Below are 18,188 nucleotides of genomic sequence, written 5' to 3'. Positions count from 1 at the left end.
TGTTCCCCAGGGTGGAGAAACCCACGTTGCTGCAGTTGGGACACTGTGGCAGAGAGGTGTGAGAAGGAAGAGTGCCATTTGATCTGCTCTCTGCTGGCTTTCAGTCACTTCCCCCACTACCCACAATCAAATTGGGCTCTCTGGTGCTGATTTCCAGGTGGGTTGGTTTATGTACATTCTAGGACCCTGTAGGTCTCTCCAACAAACTCCAGTGAGGCTGGGAGTTTCTCCTGTCACCTCAACCCTAACAGGTTTTTTCAAAGGTTTTTAAGGCTTTATTTCCCCATGCTGGAACCTTGGATTGTGTGGTCTGCCCACTTCCCAGTTGTTCCTCCTGGTTTATCTGCATGCCAATGTGGGACCACCCTGTCCACCAGCAGCCACCTCACTCGGTCTGCCAGCTACCTTGTTCACCCTGGTCTTCCAGCCACCACATTGCCATGAGTCCTCTCCCCGGGCTGCCTGTCACCACCCCTCCTACCAGTCTGGATGAATGTTTCTTCGTTAACTCCTTGGTTGTTGGACTTCAATACAGTTTGATTTTCTGTCAGTTCTAGTTGTTTTTTGTTTTTTAAATTTGTTGTCCTTTTGGTTGTGCAAAGAGGCACAGTATGTCTACCACACCTCTACTGTGGCCTGAAGTCTGAAATATAAACAACTCTTAAAGATGCAGATAATTCTGCTAATAGTCTTGGAATAAGGACAAAAAGAGGACAAGCTATCAGAAAGGAACTCAGTGGGTACTATCTACATCTACAGTAAGTGCAAAAGGTATTTGATAGTTCTAAGGAATAATAACTTGAAATGCTCAATGAACAAAAAATAATCTTTAAAAATAATTTTCATCCTACCCCCACAACCTCTCCCACTGTGTTGGGTTTAGATTGTGCTGTGAATGCACAGTTTCCCACCAGGACCATGTCACAGCTTCATTCTCAGGGACAGAGGCAAAGTTTGCTCATGGGACCCAGGTCTGGACCTGGATCTGATGTGCACTTGGGAGTCACCAGGGCCTGTCCTCTCTGGGGAGGCAGATGGACAACCCATGTGTACCCACAGGAACACTCCCCTGCTTCTGACAATTTTTGTTCCCCTGACCCAAGATAAGAGGCATAAGATTGCAGAACAACTTTCAAGAGAATCTTTTCAACAAATTGTAGAACTGCATTTTGTTTTTAAATTTTAGTTTAAATAAGAAATCTGTTACTTTACAGGAGATAAAATTCCACAAATCTCCTCTTTTATTCCAGGAAAAGTAATGCCATCAAGAAATTATTGTCCCATTTTGCATTGTCTGGTAATCAATCACATTGTCAAATGAGGTAAGTAGCTTTATTAAAAATGGAGAGTTTTTTTCACATTTATCAAATACATCTGTGTTGGGAGACTTGCATTTTCAGTTACTTCAGAGTTTCCTCTTTTCAGAAATAATCCAAAACCACTGGAGGAGCAGCCCTGGTGTTTCTGAGAATAGAAGGAAGGGCCTTCCCTTTGATGTCATCCCTCAGCACTTTCATACAATTGAACAACTGGAAGCAAAAATTCTTAATTCTCTGAATACATTTCCTGGTAATTAGGGAAAGTAGGTGGTTGACCAGTCTGGCTTGATCTCTTTTCCTGCTCTTCTTCTTTTATTTTCTATCAGTCCTTTTCAATAATTACTGCCTTGATAAAAAGCAGACATCTGGGTCAATTTATCTGAGGAAAACTTATAAACTATCAGATGCCACAAAACCTATACTTAAGGCTTCCACTGGAACCCAGAAGATCAAATGGCCATTTTTTTTCCCCACAATGCTGGTCACATGATGAACCTTAGGAGAATGGTGAGATTTTTTGAAGGAGTTGTAACCAGTGTGATCGTTTAAACCTCATCAAGATATTTGCTGAAGGGACGAAGCTCATAGTGATTCCCTCTGGTAAGTAATTTCTTCTATGTTTGAAAAACTGGTAGCTGCTATTTGGATAAAAATAATTTATAATCACCCTAATCTGAATGCCACATTCTCAGTCTCAACATATAAACAGAAAATTTACAGCTACTGGTCACAGCACTATTTTGTAAATGGTTTATTTTCTTCTCTGCATGTCATCTGATTGAAATTCTATTCTTAGAATACATGTACACAAAAAAAAGTACACCCATACTATAAATTAAAATATGTTGAGTACCATGTCTGTATACTATGGTATAAATTATGAGTTTAAGATGCTTTTCTTGTATATTGTCTTTTAATTGATAGACACTTTTGTTCATGATATTTGGAAATAAAACATAGTACTTTGTTCTCTCAATAATCTGATACATTATTGGTTTTTTATCTCATATCTAATAGCCATGCAAAGACTTAATTCTTACAGTGAATGAGTAAAGATTATCACAATTTATGCTATCATTAGTCTTGTTATACTGCCTGTAGAGATGGACCAGTTTAATGGAATTATTAGCCTAATAAATCATTTCCACTCCAAAATCTAGGAAAAAAAAATCTGCATGGTTTTACATCCTCATTTGTTCATTCATTGCCTCAGCAAACATTTATAGAAGACAGTTTCTGTGCTGAATTCTGGAGATAAAAGAATGAAAAAGACATTTTCCCAGCACTCAAAAAGCTTGTCTAGTAGATCAGATTCTGGCTTGGTTGGGCCCCATGTTCTTTCTCCTGTGGATGCCATAGATGTAGAAGTTCTTGGGTTCATGAGGTGTTTCCTCTCTTAATTCATGTAAGAGTTATTGCTTATAAAATACATATATTTTGTTTTGTGGAAGAATTTGAAAAATGGCCCAGACCATGTGCATTTCATAGATAAGAAAACTGAGGCTTACAGTAGTTTGGTTAATTGCCTCGGGTTGCATGACAAGTTACTATCACAAAGTTTAGGATTCAAGAGACTTGTCTATTCCAAAGTGCATGGTCTGGACCATTATGTGAGATATTGGAAACATTAAGTTGTGTTCTGAATATTTTCTCTTCCATGACTTTTTAAGATTTTATTTGTTTATTTTTAGAGAGGGGAATGGAGGGATAACGAGAGGAAGAGAAACATCAATGTGTAGTTGTCTCTCATGCACCTCACACTGGGGAACCTGGCCCACAACCCAGGCATGTGCCCTGACTGGGAATCGAACCATGACCCTTTGGTTTGTAGTCCAGTGCTGAATCCACTGAGCCACACCAGCCAGGGCCATAATCTAACCAATTAAATGGACTCTTTAATTGATTACTTAGTTAGTAACAGTTCATATGTTAAACTACTACTCTTGCATGAAAACAATGCTTCTGCTTCTAAATATGCCACCCTTCACTCTACCCCAAAAGATCAAGTAAGTCATGTTAAATGTGCATTTATTAAATACTTTAATTATGATTCTTAGGGTATTTCTATAAAATGACAAGATCTTTTGATACCATTCCACTCAGTTTTGTTCCTATATTGGCATCAAATTTGCTACAAATATTGTTGTTGGTAAAATAACTAAATCAGTTGTACTAAATGGTGTTGCTGATTAAATTGCATAACTCAGCTCTGCCTTTCCCCTCATGATGGGTCAGCTGCAGTAATACCAAACCAAATAGGAGCCTCTGATAAGCAGCACAGCATGTACAGTAAGTGCCCTGGAAACTGTAAAGGAAATAAGTCCAAAAAAGCAGTCTTTTAGCAATAAATAGCTTAATAGATGACCCATAAAGAATTACATTCTGTAACAACTCATTAGTCTACCAGTGGGAATTGGAATCTAGAAAGAAGTTATTTTAGAATTAATCCATGTTAAATGTCTTTATTGTCTAAAATCAGTGCTAGTTCTAAAGTTAGTATTAGCTGAGATTTTATAATAAATTAAAAAATAATTTATTTTACTTTGACATTTTTTGTATTATTTTTTGATCAAAACAGTGTATAGGGAGAGCATCTTTCACTATGAGAGTTTGCACAAGAACTGAAATATAAGACACCCCCAGCTTTGTTAGGGATAATTTTGAGAAAGAGAGCCTCACTTTATGATCTGCCACATTCAGTTTGTTTGTTTTTTCTTTTATGCAAAAAGTTTTTATTATTTTTCACATTTATATCTATATTTATTTCTATAAATACAGAGTGATGATACCTTCAATTGTAATCCAGTAACATGGGGTTTATTACTAGTGTTTTTAACATTTTAATTGTTTTTCTATTACAGTTTTCCCAATTTTTCCCCATTGCTCTCTTCTACCCTGCCCAACCCCTGCTCCCACAGTCAATCCCCACCCTGTTGTCCATGTCCACGGGTGCTTTATACATGTTCCTTGACTAGACCCTTCCCCTCCTTTCCCCTGTTATACTCCTCCATCCTCCCCCCTGGTTACTGTCAGTCTGTTCCTTGTTCCCTTGCCTTTGGTTCTATTTTGCTTGTTTGTTTGTGTTGTTCACTAGGTTCCACTTATAGGTAGATCATATGATATTTGTCTTTTTTCACCTGGCTTATTGTCGTGAAAGGTAGGAGTTCCTTCTTTCTTTCTGCTTCATAGTACTCCATTATGTAAATACACCACTCTTTTTGATCCACTTACTTAACGGTGGGCACTTAGGCTGTTCCAGAACTTGGCTACTTGTAAATAACGCTGCTATAATCATTGGGGTGCACAGGTTCTTTTGAATTGGTGTTTCATGGTTCTTAGGATACACTAAGAGCAGTGGGATCACTGAATGAAAAGGCAGTTCCATTTTTAATTTTTTGAGGAAATTCTCTAGTGTTTTCCACAGTGACTGTACCAGTCTCCATTCCTGACAACAGTGCACTAGGGTTCCCTTTTCTCTACAACTTTGCCACACTTGTTGTTTGTTGATTTGTTAATGATGGCTTTTCTGACCCATGTGAAGTGGTATCTCATTGTGGGTTTAGTTTGCCTCTCTCTGATGGCTGGTAATGTTGACCATCCTTTCATAAGTCTATGGGCCCTACATATGTCCTCCTTGGAGAAGTGCCTGTTCAGTTCCTTTGCCCATTTTTTAATTGTATTGTTTGTCTTCCTGATGTTGAGTCACATGAGCTCTTTATACTTTTGGAGATCAAACTTTTGTCTGAGGTATCAATGGCAAATATATTTTCCTATGCTGTTGGCTCCCTTTTCATTTTGCTGATTTTTTCTTTAGCAATGCAGAAGCTGTTTACTTTGATGTATTCCCACTGGATTATTCTCTCCTTTATTTTCTTGGCCCTCGGAGATATATTGTTGATATATTACTGTGTGAGATATTAGAAATTTTACTGCCCCTGTTTTTCCTAGGACTTTCATGATGTCATGACTTGTATTTGTCTTTTATCCATCTTGAGTTTACTCTGGTATAATAGTGTAAAATGGTGGTCTAGTTTCTTTTTTTTTTTTTCATGTACCTGTCCAGATCTCCCCAGTCTGAATTCTACATGTTTTTCATCTATATCACAGAGCTAGGATTTACAAACATAATCTCTCAGCTTTCATGTCATTTTTATTACAGATCTTATTAAACTATTAGCCCCATAGGCAGAAAAGGAACAATCTACAATGCACAAACTATTGATTATATCTTAAAATGCCTATTTCCAATCTCTGCTTGAGAAGACCTAAATCAAAGTTGCAGTCAGACCATGAAATAAGAATAGAAGATCAAAAGCACTACAGAAAGCAGAAGAAAGGAGATCTATAATTATCCAGCAAAAAGCACAGGGTAAAATTTGACACTCAAAGGTAAGAAGGTTATGTAAATTATATCTCAATTTTCTAGAAGTGATTTTAGAAAAAAAGAAAAAAGTATAGGAAATTCTGTAGTGGAATACATACTATTTATTAATGGATAAAATGAAACACTCCAAGTTTTCAAACACATTTCTCCCACCCACTATAAAGTTAGAAAACAATTTAAATGCATGAGTCCGTTAGGAAGAAAGTGAAGTAAAGTGAATATTGTCTTCAACATCCAGTTTATCAAATGGCAGAAATAGTCTTTAATCAAACCCATTGTACTATGCCACTACATCAATGCTATGGGCATTATAGCATTTGATGACATTCGCAGATGGTGACCCTCAGCAGATATGGTCAGGCAGGTATGTTTTAGATATTTAACTTGACAATAGGAGGATTTGAGGACAGGCACCCTTCCTTTCTCTTGTCATTCCGTCTTGAAGGCCCACTGCCAGGAGCTTTAAGCTGAACTTTCAGCATCAGCTGAAAGATGTCAGTTTGAGGCTGAAATTTCTGGTGAAAGCTTGGAATGCAAATAGATTGTGCTGTCTGTTAATTGTGGAAAGAGCTATTTGTTTTGGACAACACAAGTGAAGCAGCTGTATATACTGACTATATATAATTTGGCTTTAGCCAGTGTTCACTTTGACTTTCTTGGGAGATCAGAAAAGATCCTGTGGTATGGCCATCGGCTCCCTTTGGTTTTCTAAACACTGGGAATGCAGATAGACAAGACAAAAGATTGTATGCTAATTAACTGTGTGAAAGTCATCCTTCCTGTGGTGATGGCTTTCAGAATTCCAGACATATTAGAGCAAAGTGGACTGCATTACTACAGATTTGGCTGCAACCCCAAATTGCTGAATTCCTACTGGTAAGGGCAAAGTTTGGTCCCATGAGATTAAAAAAATCAGGTTGGAGTACAAAGTCATCACCATCAAATGGTTAATAATTATTATAGTATTATTTCCATAGCATTTGTAATCAAATTGCTTTTCAAATCTTGTTTCATTTTGGTGTCACTAGTAGTGATGTTGAATTGATTTACACTCAAGTCATTGTTTTCAGATAAATAAAGTACCAAAAACGTTAATTTACTTTATTGTCTCAGCCATAGAACTTGTTACAAATTGAACCAGAAGCAGAACATTGATCCCTTGATTTGCAAACCATTATAGTTCCACTAGAATTTGAAAAACTCAGAGAAACTAAGTTAGTAAAGTTTTTGATACTGGTTGAATCACTGTGGAAGTATGGTAGAAAACTCTTCGGTGATGGAACAAAACTTGTCGTCACAGGTAGGTATCAGAAGAATGCAATTTTTCAAGGTAATAGAGGGAAGGCAAGAAACAGTTAAATTGGAATAACAGAATATTTAGGTAAAACAGAAGTTGATGGGTATTAGATGTAGAAATCGTAGGAGAGATTGTAAAACAAATCCTAACAGGTACACATAGACAACTTTGTGCATTTATCATAGCTGGATTCAGCTTTTTTGTATACCTGGTCTTGTACACAATGCTTATGTATAATGTATACGATTATCATGGAAGTGTTTGGCCCAAGGACTAAGTTTATTACTATAAGTCAGTTTTGTGAGTTGATACATTTCCATTTCTGATGGTGGAATGATGTAGTGAAAGAGCCTGGGCTTTGGAGTCAGGATCAAATGGAGCTCTGGCTCCACCACTTACTGCTTATATGAAATTGGGCAGTTATTCTCTTGCCTCAGTTTTGTAATTCATAAAATGAGATAAAGATGCATCCAGAGGGGTTGTAGGAGAATTGACTGAGTTGGTGTGAATGAAGTACCTGCACATAGTCTAACATATAGTAGGTGCTGAATAGGTGTTCCCCCAATTCAAATGTAAAGAAGAATTGTATCCAGTATGAAGAGTTGTTTGCAGCCAATAACATTGACAGAGCAGAAATTCCCCAGAGAATTCATGTGCACTGCTAACTACTCATGAAAAAATGAGTCTGGAGGTATTGGTTTAGTTTTACCACCACTTTTCCCTCACTGGCAAGAAAAATGAAATTAACACGTGTTTGTTTATAATTCTTATTGTTGGTATGTTTGCTTTAAATCTTAATCCATTTTAATTAAAATTATTTCTAATACCAACATTTATTGACCCTAAAATTCATAGCCAATAAGGTTTGGCTTCATAAAAGCTTAAATTCATATGAAAATGGTCCATATATAAAGTAAATTAAATATAGTTAGAAATGTCATGAGTTTGAAATTTACCTTTAAAAATAAAATAATTATAACTACTTGTTTGATAAAAGAAAAATGACAAGAAAAATAGAGAACACAATATCAATATGTAGGTTTGAAATATACTTTCTATTGAAAACATAGTTGACATTTATATAAAGTCTGGTAAAATTACATGCTTCTCATACTGATGTGTCTGAATAGATACAAGCAACCTAGGCAATTTAACACAGATGCATTATTTGATTATGCTAAGGACTTTATATAAATGTATGGGAAGGCTAATTGATTTTTTAAGCTGGTTTCAATTCTTTCCATCATGAAAAAGATTTTGACATTAAGAAACATCATCACTATGTTTTTTAAAAATGTATAAAGAAATAACATATAATGCAATTACCCAAAATATAGGTACTAACCATATATAATTAATGACATTATTTAATACTCTGTTAACTTTTACATTGAGAAACATATGGAAGTTCAAGATTCATTTTATCTTGAAAAATCTAGCTAAGAAAAAGGGTAGTTGACAAAAGGGTATGTGACAAAAATAGTATGTTACCACATAAATATATCAAGTTTGTCATTTGATTTTTGATTTCTTTAGAATAATGAATCAGAAATATTGCTATGGAAAAAAGTTTTTAGATATTTTACATTCTTTAATATATTGGCTAGAGACTAAAATTATGTCTATATAATATGCAATTAAAAATTACTGTAATATTACTTTATATAAGATGCTTTTAAAATAAAGACAAAATATACAGTTGGAGAAATATACATTGCCTTACTGTTATAAGAAAAAATACTATGCCACTAAAAGAAAGATGTATACAATTAAAATAAGCACAATATAGCTTAATTATGTTTACAACATGCCCCAAACAAAAAACCTCTCAAAATGGTTGCTTATTGGTTTAGTATAAAAATCAGGAACTTTCTCCCACAGGTAGAAATACTCAATCATTTTCTCGTTTTGTTCTCAAATGAGATATCTCACTTTTTCTCTTATAAAATAGCCCACAGAATTACTAAAGTAACTCCAAGCTAGCCCAAATAAACTAGAGCAAGAAATTTGTGTTTTAACTGGGAAACAAATAAGAAAGGGCTTTAACACTTATAATTTCAATCATTGGTTTTTAATAAATACATAATCAAGTAACATTTCAGCATTCATGTGGGATGCCTTTTTATATACATCATGTTTTGATACATATTTTGACTTTAGGTCTACCAAAAAACTTTAGAAACATAGCTTTTAACATTACTCCAATTATGTATATATTTTATTCAGCAGATGAAAACAAAGAAAATGATGGACTTTTAAAATAGCTCAGTAGCCTTACAGGGTACATAGAGATTTTACAGAAGTCATTCAGGGCCAAAATATGGTATATTTAAAATATAGTATAATTGTCATGCCGAAACTTCAAATGAACTTAAAAAATAACATAGGCTTTAGGTGAACCTTTTCTAAAGTGAAATGAAATTCTGTTAAGGGCATTTCTTTGCTACATTAATATGTATTTCTGAAAACAATCAATAAAAATGTTAATAGAAGTTCTGGAAGTGTTACTCTTTTGCTTCTAAATACAAAGCATCATGAATAATTTGGAGGTGCCCTAAAAAATATGGAGTGGTTCAGATGTGAATTAAGATGTTATATAAAATTAGAAATCAACTAGAACTAAATCAACTAGGGCATGAGTCCATATGTGAAGCCAAAAGAACACCTTGATAAATTAAGTACAAATGGAGATAGATTCCTATCAAAACAAGTGATTGCGCATTGTTTAGAAAACATTTTAAAAAGGTAATTTGTTGCATTCCAGAATCAGTTAAACAGAGACCGAGTTTCTACAGAGTTACAGAACATGAGAATGTGTGGCCAGAGAGAACTTAAGTTACAAAATTCATGGGGAGAGATAAGTATTTTTTATTTTTTTATTTTTGTTGAACGTATTGAGGTGACATTGGTTAATAAAACTATACAGGTTTCAAGTGTACAATTTTATTTTTTAATTTTTTCTCACATTTTTTATTGTTCAAGTACAGTTGTCTCCATTTCCCCCCACCATTCCTCCCAAGTGTACAACTCTATAACACCATCTGTATATTGCATCATGTGTTCACCACCCAAACTCAAGTCTCCTTCCATCACCATTCATCCTCTGTTTACCCTCTTCTACCTCCCCCGGCCCCCTTTTTCTCTGTCAATTGCCATATTGCTGTCTGTGTTTGTTTTTTGTTTTGCTTTCTTCTGTTTTTGCACTTTGGAAGCACCTAAAGATTTTCATCTGAAGAGAGATTATCTAAGGTACTTCCTGGTCTTTTTCCCTATCCCAGCCATCTATCCTTCAACTATGATAAAATGAGAGAGATTAAAAAACAAACAAATAAAATTACAAATGTTGGAGCAGTTAAAAGTCACACCTCATTTTAGCATGTGGAGAAGGAACAAAGCCCAAGTTTTAATTCAGGATGTGCCATTTAATAGCTATGGCTTTGGGGGAGTTACATAACCTCTTGAACTTCTTTTCCCCTCTGAAAATAAGAACAATAATACATACATCAAATATATCATGGGTGAAAAGCCATTATAAGCACTAGTTCAATGGCAGCTTTTCTTCCTTTTACTATATCAGGTTGTTCCAAACAACACAATGTTTGTGTTTCCCCAGTTCTGAATTGCTCTTCCATTTCCCCCACAGAGAGAAGTCTTGATTCAGACACTGCTCCCAAACCCACAATTTTTCTTCCTTCAGTTGTGGAAATCAGTCTTCATAAGGCTGGGACATATCTTTGTCTCCTTGAGAAATTTTTCCCCGATGTTATTAAGGTATATTGGAAGGAAAAGGACGGCAATGCAGTTCTGGCATCCCAGCAGGGAAATACCATGAAGACTAACGACACATACATGAAATTCAGCTGGCTGACCGTGGCTGCACAGTCAATGGACAAAGAACACAAATGCATCGTCAAACATGAGAATAATAAAAGAGGAGTTGATCAAGAGATTCTTTTCCCTTCAATAAACAAAGGTATGTGTAAACACATATAACCTCCCAGAGCACTTCTGTTCCCAGAGCAACGGCCCCAAGTGTCTGTCAAGTGTTAATAAAAAAGGTATATATAAATCATTCTTAAATGTGGCTACATTTAATAGTAGCAAAAATGTACTGCCATTTCCCCACAGAATTAAAAGAGTATAGGCTTTGGAACATAAAGAGATAAAGAAATAAAGAATTTTAGTATTCTCAGCCACAGTTTTATCATCCAAAATATTAAAGTCACACAATGCTTTTTAGGGTTGTTGTGAGGTTTAAATGAAGCAACATACATGAAAGCACCTAGCAATTTAGCACATAATAAATGCTGAAAAAGAGATTCCACTTTTGGTAATCTTATATGACCAGAAAATAAGAACAATTATATATCTTTCAGGAATTTTCTCCTCAGCTACAAAGTCACAATCACTTCAGTGTTGCTATACTCAAAGTATAATCAGTGAATTGTTAGGCAACAGGTGGTGTCCTTCTGAGGGGGTCAGATCAAGATTCAACAAAAACAATGATTTAGCCCTGTGGTGTTTGTATGCTCCTAAGTTTTTCAGGTTTGTATTTTTCATACTACTGTAGGTAAATTTCATAATTAAAGATTGGGTGAGGCTGATGTGTAGAAACAGATTTCCGTTCTGCATAATGAGCGTATTTCTTGCCATTGGAAACACACATGTATTGCAGTAATAGCGTGAGCCAGGCCTGGAAGCCTGTGGATGAATGCACTAGGATGAACTGCTGTCCCGAGAAGGATGCACACAGTGAAGGCAACATCCTCTTTCCCTGAACATTCAGGGCCACTCAAGATTCAGGCATGTTGTCCCAAAGGAGGGCCTTTGATTCCGATACATACATATTTAGACAGTGTAGGCAGAATGCTGAATGTGTTCTAGCCCCAGCAGTGGTCTGGGAACTCCCTAGACTCAGAAGGTAAAGCCCTGAGTATTAACAAAACAGACCAAAGGCCCCAGAGTGCCCATAGGAAGGAGTCAGTTGGTGTAGTTCCCGGTGGTTAACAAGGCCTTTAAGCAGTGGGGAAGAAGCCCATAACAAGGCGTGCTGAGACCTTTGCTGTGTGTACCAGTGAGAATTTCGGAAGTAAGCTTTTCCTTCTCAGTCCTGAGTTTCCCCAATGATCAAATCAGGTTTGAACCCTGGCCTTGGCTTTCTCCTGGGGCTGTGCTGAAGAGCAAATGAAATCATGTCAGTGAAAATGCTTGCTTTTGGAAATATAACATGGATGTGTTTATTCATATACCACTATTTTTTTATATTCTTTCCTAAAACTAAAGTAAGATGGCCAAAACAGCCCTAACTTTTTCCTAATTCTATGGCTCAGAAGCAGAGAGCAGCAAATGAACAAAGCACAAGTTTAACATAATCCCAGGGCCTAAGTGTTGTCTTTTGTTTTCATTTTTCTAGTATCATGACTGTCTGGTGGGTGACTGTCATACAGGAGAAATGGTCTGGCACAAGATGTTTTACCTGACACTTAATTTCTGTGACAAATGTACCCCATGGGCTTCTCACAGCAACAAAGCTAATGAGGGTATTTTGTTAACGTCATTCTATGGCAAATTTCAAATGTTGTTTCTTGGAAGTTTTTTGTTTGTTTTGGTAAAAGCTAAAAATATAACACGGTAGCACAAATCAAAGGAGTGATTTCAAAGAGAGATAAAAGTAATGTGGTCCAAGTTTTCAATTAAATTAGGAAAAAGAATTAGGATACACACATATTTGATTATGAAAAGTTGTTACTTTATTAGTTTTACCTCAATCAATACATGGTGATAAGAGATTTTTACTTGTCTTTTATTGAATAAAGTCACTGTAAGGAAAATAAACAGAATTTTAACACATAGTAATATGAATTCTTGAGGATATTTTAATATCTCAACATAATTGTACTTACATTTTCAATCTTGGGATTTACCCCAAAGCCTATACCTCACACCCTTACTTTAGTGCACACCAAAAACAGATCCTGTTGAGTGCATGGAATCGCATTCCACAACGGTACCCATATGGTGAGGAACACATCTGGTAGAAAACGGACAAACCAAAGCAGCTATTGCCACTGTTTTCCTCTGTCCAATGGTCAATGAACTTTTTAAGAAATTTTGTCTTTTTATGTCTATTTGCCTCTTTAAAACATTATAGATAAATAAGACTAAACGTGGCTTGGTTTATCTTCATATTTCTGGAAAGAATTACAGTGAATTGCCAAGCTCCTATAATGTAAAGGTCATTTGGTAAGCCTAATTAAGGAATCGGGGAGAGACGATGTTTTCGGTGCCTACCAAGGTGGAATGATGTTGTCTCTCTTTAGGGCATGTGACAGAAGCTGTGAGAATACAGGACCATGAGCCAAGGAATGCAAAAAATAAAAGTCTAGAGTCTGAAAAAGGTAAGAAAAAAGATCCTGTTCTGGGGCCTCAAGCCAGTGAAACTGATTTTGGACTTAAACGTATCAGAGAAAATATGTGTCATGTTAAAAAAAAATACTATTCTATGTATTACTGTACAGAGTAGTTTCCACATGTTCTTTTCCATTTACTCTCCCACAACAATCCTTTGAATGCTGGCTCTGCCGTCACTGGTATGACTCAGCAAGTTACTACTACTACACCTCATTTTGTCATCTGTTGCATGGATCCTCCAAAATACAACTCACTTCAGTGTCACTGGAAGATTCAGTAAAGTAAGACATCTGAAGCATTTAGCATACACTATGTCACCCAGTAATAATCCCTCAATAGACATTAGTTTCTTTAATAGTATTGTCACATCAGCAAAGACCACAACTCCAGAAAATTATGTGCATGAGCTGGAGTCATAGGGCTTAAGAATGAATGGAAAAGGCATGGTTTCGTTGGGAAATCTGTCTACAACAGATTCCTTCAAATCTGTAAGATTCTGTTGTGGATTCTATGATTAAAGGAATTTATTTTGGTAGCAAGTGTTCATGTCAGCAGTGTGTGTGCTGAAGACTGTAGAGCAGCTTGTTTTTCTGTTTACTTTTTCCATTTGACAAGTGTCATATGCATTGAACAGCTACTTTGCAGTGGGCACTGTGCTAGGAGCAATGAATGCAGGTGAAAACAGGTAGTCTTGTATAGTACGCTCCAGTTTTGGTTAAACAGAAAAAATGTATCCTTCATGAGCAGCATCTTCATGTGCAGATATACAATATATGAATTCGATTTACTGAATTACTTGGAGTCTGGTCATCTCTTCCTGGAATGGGGGGGCATATTTTTAATGGTTCTCTCCTCTCTGTGGGCAGATTCTATCTATCATCTGTCTATTATCTATCTATGTGTCTGTCTATCTGCACACAGACACACACTGTCAAATAATGATTACAAACAATTCATTAATTGTTGCTCTCATTTCTTGTAGAGGTTGCTGCTATTAATTCTACAATAGACGACTGTCTGAAAGATAAAAGTGGTAAGTTTTCTGCATATATTTGCCTTTATGTAATGTTATCGCATTTTTCCCTCCTGATCAATTTAACTTTTGAACTTCTCTGGCAGGGTTTGGCTGAAGTGGGGGAAAATGCAAACAACTGTAATTGAACCACAATAAAATAATTTAAAAAAAAAGAAAAAGAAAAATCAGAATGGCTGGATTTTGCAGAATAGACTGAGTGCTATTTTAAGTCATTCCATCCTTTCCTAGTAGTCATCTTAACACAGCAAATGCTGGCTTTTGGCATGAGATAATGGTAACTAGAGGGTGCTATGAGATGCTCAGGATTATTTCAACACTGACTTTGTTCATTGGTATGGCTTTTGTTTCTAATGACTAGAGAACATGTGATATCAATTTGCTTCTATATTTTTTTGTCTTTTGTCCATTGTAGTAGTTAATAACCTGAACTGACATGTTTAATTCTCATAATACCCCTGTGAAGTGCACAGTATATTTTTCCCATTTCACAGGTGAGAGCAATGAGATAAAATGATGTCCCTTACACCAATCCAAACAGCTAGATCTGGATTTTAACTCAGGCCATCAGAATCAAGAGTATACACATATTCAGTTCTCTATGCTTCCTTTGAGAGTCAAGTCACAGAGCAAAAAAGCCCAAAGCCAAGGCCCCGAGACACAATGGATGCATGGCAGCGTTGGGGTTTGGGGACAGTGCCTGGATCCCCAGTACCACAGACTGGGCTTCAACCCCAATCGTTTCAATTACAAGTGGTATCAATATGGGTACTTACATTTTCTGAAATACTTTCCTCACCTGCCAACCAGGAAAAATTATAGCAAACCCAGTTATTGTGGAGGTAAGGTCACATATGTGGATTGTCCAGCACAGGGTATCTCAGTTAGCTGGCATAGAATGTGTACAATTTTCTGGCCTTTTCTCCCTACATATGTACAAAGAAAGCCCCTAGAAGCATTGGCTCTAGCCAGGCTGAGCTCTCCTCCATTTCCAGTATAAAGGGGGCTCTGGACCTCAGCTAACACCTTACCTGGTGAATACAAAAGAGTTCTGAGCACATGACTTCTTGAGGTCCCTTTCCACACCAGGTACTAATGATTCTGGAGTTCTGACACGATGGAGATAAAGCTGGTCAAAGGGACATTTCCACAGGAAAGGACTTGGCCTTGAGGTTTATTGAGTAGCAGTCTAGCCCACCACACTGTTGTCAGTTATTTCTTGACATCACATATTTCTTGAGAAATTTAAAAGATATTAAGTGCAATTGCCCTATAGTGTCACAGCCACAATGAGGGATACTCAGGAAAGCCAGGTGAGAGAGCTGTGGCTTCTTAAAGTCTCAGAGCACTTGGATTAACCACTTTCCTCCAGTTAACGTAATGCCCTCTGCTAAAACCCGCAGCCACCTGCTGTGAACACCATCGTGTGTTCAAGGACTGCACCCTTAGTAGGAAGCATAGCACATGCACAGGCAATGACTCACATGCTTCTAAATCAGTAATCCAATTTATATTAACCCTTAACCCTTAGATGTCAGGGTATTATTCATTGCACTTGGAGATACACAATTATAGGGGACTAAAAATATGTTCTGCGAAGTCATGTTGATGAGATTGAAATCTGCATTCTGGTGCTTAATAAATGCAAATTTCTTCTCACTCTGTCCTCATTTTGTAAAATTGGAACTAAAGTAATAACTTCATAGGTTACTATAAAAATTATATAAGATGAAAGTTTCTAATAAAAAACTCTCACAGTGTTTGGGGTTTGCTTAGTGGTTAATGAAGGATAGTAACTTTTATTATTAATTGGAGACATAGTGGGGGTGAAGATATGATAAAAGTTATTTACCACAGATACGTTCTTCTCATTGGACTCTCTCATTAAAAATGCAATTTTAGTTTTTTATATTTGAAGTGTTCTAAGAGACTTGACCTTCAAGCCACATTCTAAGTTGTCTTGTTGTTGGTGGTGGTAGCAGATGTTTGTTTATTCTGGGGCTTGGGGGTGTGGAGGTGTCACTTCAATGTAGACCATAAAGTAAATGATTACGACTCCTCCCATTAATATCTCCTGTCCTTTCAAAAGAGCAGATGAAACTAATTAAGTGACTTCTCCTAGATTTACTGCAGTTGCAGCTCACCAATACCTCCGCCTACTACACCTACCTCCTCCTCCTCCTCAAGAGCCTGGTCTACTTTGCCATCATTTCCTTCTGTCTGCTTAGGAGAACAGCAGTCTGTGGCCATGGGAAGAGTTCATAACAGATGATGGCACAAAAGGATCGATTTTTCTTCATTTCTTTTCCCTGGATGTGTCTGCTGAGGATGTAGTTGGACTTCCTTTCTGGGTTTGGATTATTTCAGTTCACATGCATTTTACTATTATGTCATTATTGCATACTGGTTTTCAAACCACTGGGCAAAAGACAATTTCTCTCTGTAACAATAACCAATTCAGCCATGACTCAGGTACAGGACCCAAGGGGGCCCTTTAGCACCACTCTTCCCATAATCTCAGTCAGCTCCTTTAGCCAAGCTACATGATCATGCCTTCTGAGTACAGGCAGCTTGCAGCTCCTAGTCCCGTTCCTTAGTGTTCTTTATCCACAGACCTGCCGTAAAGCTTTCTGTTTTCCCATACCCAGAAGCTGTCACTTCGGATACTTGTATTCTGCATTTGGTTTTTTAGGACAGCCACAATAAATGTTTTTTAAATCAAAAGTCTGCTTTTGTCTGTTTGCTTTAGTTGGATACATCTAATGAAAGTCCCAGACTTTCTCTTTCTCTTAAGAACATGGCAGATGAGCTATCTGAGTCAGCAATGTCATCATGGTGAATAGTGGGCTTGTGTTTCCTTCCCTGGGACTGTAGTTATAATTCCTTCTATGGAGCACAGGTTCCAGGGGACAGGGGGCAGAGCCAAAGGAAGGTGGCCAGGTTACTTCTCTCTCAAAGGTCACCATATTCATACTCATATTCATTGGTTTGGGAAATTCCAATGGTGACAGTGTGACGTCTACCATGATTGGCACTTTGTGCTCAGATCTATACTAGTGTTTCACAAACTTCAGGTTTCCTGATCCTCACAACAACCCAGGAGAACTGCTCTGACACCCAAGAGGCTGTGTGGTGGAAGGTTGGCCCCTCCCCTCTGAACCCAAAGTGCCTGGATTTCAAACCTTGCTCTAGTATTGGTATCAGTGTGACCTCAGACAAACTATTTGAACTCTATGTGACATGACTTTCTCATGTGTAAAATGAAGTCACAGTGCCTGGTCTCCTGGAGTTGTGTGAAATAGATGAGTTAATAATGTTTGGTACATGCAAGTCCTCAACAGCTGCTGTTAGTTGCTTGACTTTAGAAAATAAGAGATCACAGGTGGCAAATACAAGGCCCACGGGCTGAATCCGGCCTTCATCCTTGTTTTATCTGGCCTGGCACCTTGTTTCTACCCAGTGGCAGTGCTGAGATCCTTGCCCCTAGTTAAGCAGTAGTTACATTTATACAGTCCTAAAATTACATTTGGCCCTTTGAAGGCAACCGCAAGGCTGATGTGGCCTCCAGTGAAAATGAGTTTGACACCCCTGTGATAGATCATGCACGCACACACACACCCTGACAATCATCTTTAATCTTATTTCCCCTCAGACAGGTTATATGTGGATGGAATAGACAATCCCATTAACCCTCTCAGAGCCCTTGGAGGTAGGTATAGTCCACAGTTTACAGGTCGGAGAGAT

At 37.2% G+C, this 18,188-nt stretch overlaps 1 protein-coding gene across 1 annotated transcript; it reads left to right on the top strand.

The window, feature by feature from the left end:
* Window positions 1-1,317: 1,317 nt before the first annotated feature.
* LOC112301755 (T-cell receptor gamma chain C region C10.5) lies at window positions 1,318-17,095 on the top strand. Its single transcript, XM_071221842.1, has 6 exons — window positions 1,318-1,322; window positions 1,846-1,919; window positions 10,644-10,973; window positions 13,321-13,398; window positions 14,394-14,444; window positions 16,567-17,095. The coding sequence occupies exons 1-6, from the start codon at window positions 1,318-1,320 to the stop codon at window positions 16,707-16,709; spliced, it is 681 nt and encodes a 226-aa protein (XP_071077943.1). The 3' UTR covers window positions 16,710-17,095.
* The last annotated feature ends 1,093 nt before the right edge of the window (window positions 17,096-18,188 follow it).

Source organism: Desmodus rotundus, chromosome 6 (genome assembly GCF_022682495.2).
Source record: "Desmodus rotundus isolate HL8 chromosome 6, HLdesRot8A.1, whole genome shotgun sequence".
Taxonomy (NCBI): Eukaryota; Metazoa; Chordata; class Mammalia; order Chiroptera; family Phyllostomidae; genus Desmodus; species Desmodus rotundus.
Note: the sequence above shows the minus strand (reverse complement) of the source record. Positions and strands in the feature narration are given on the sequence as shown.

Coding starts and splice junctions, on each gene's coding strand:
- LOC112301755 (XM_071221842.1), top strand. Junction 1,920..10,643: donor GCTCATAGTGATTCCCTCTG/GTAAGTAATTTC, acceptor TTTCCCCCACAG/AGAGAAGTCTTGATTCAGAC. Junction 10,974..13,320: donor TTTCCCTTCAATAAACAAAG/GTATGTGTAAAC, acceptor GTCTCTCTTTAG/GGCATGTGACAGAAGCTGTG.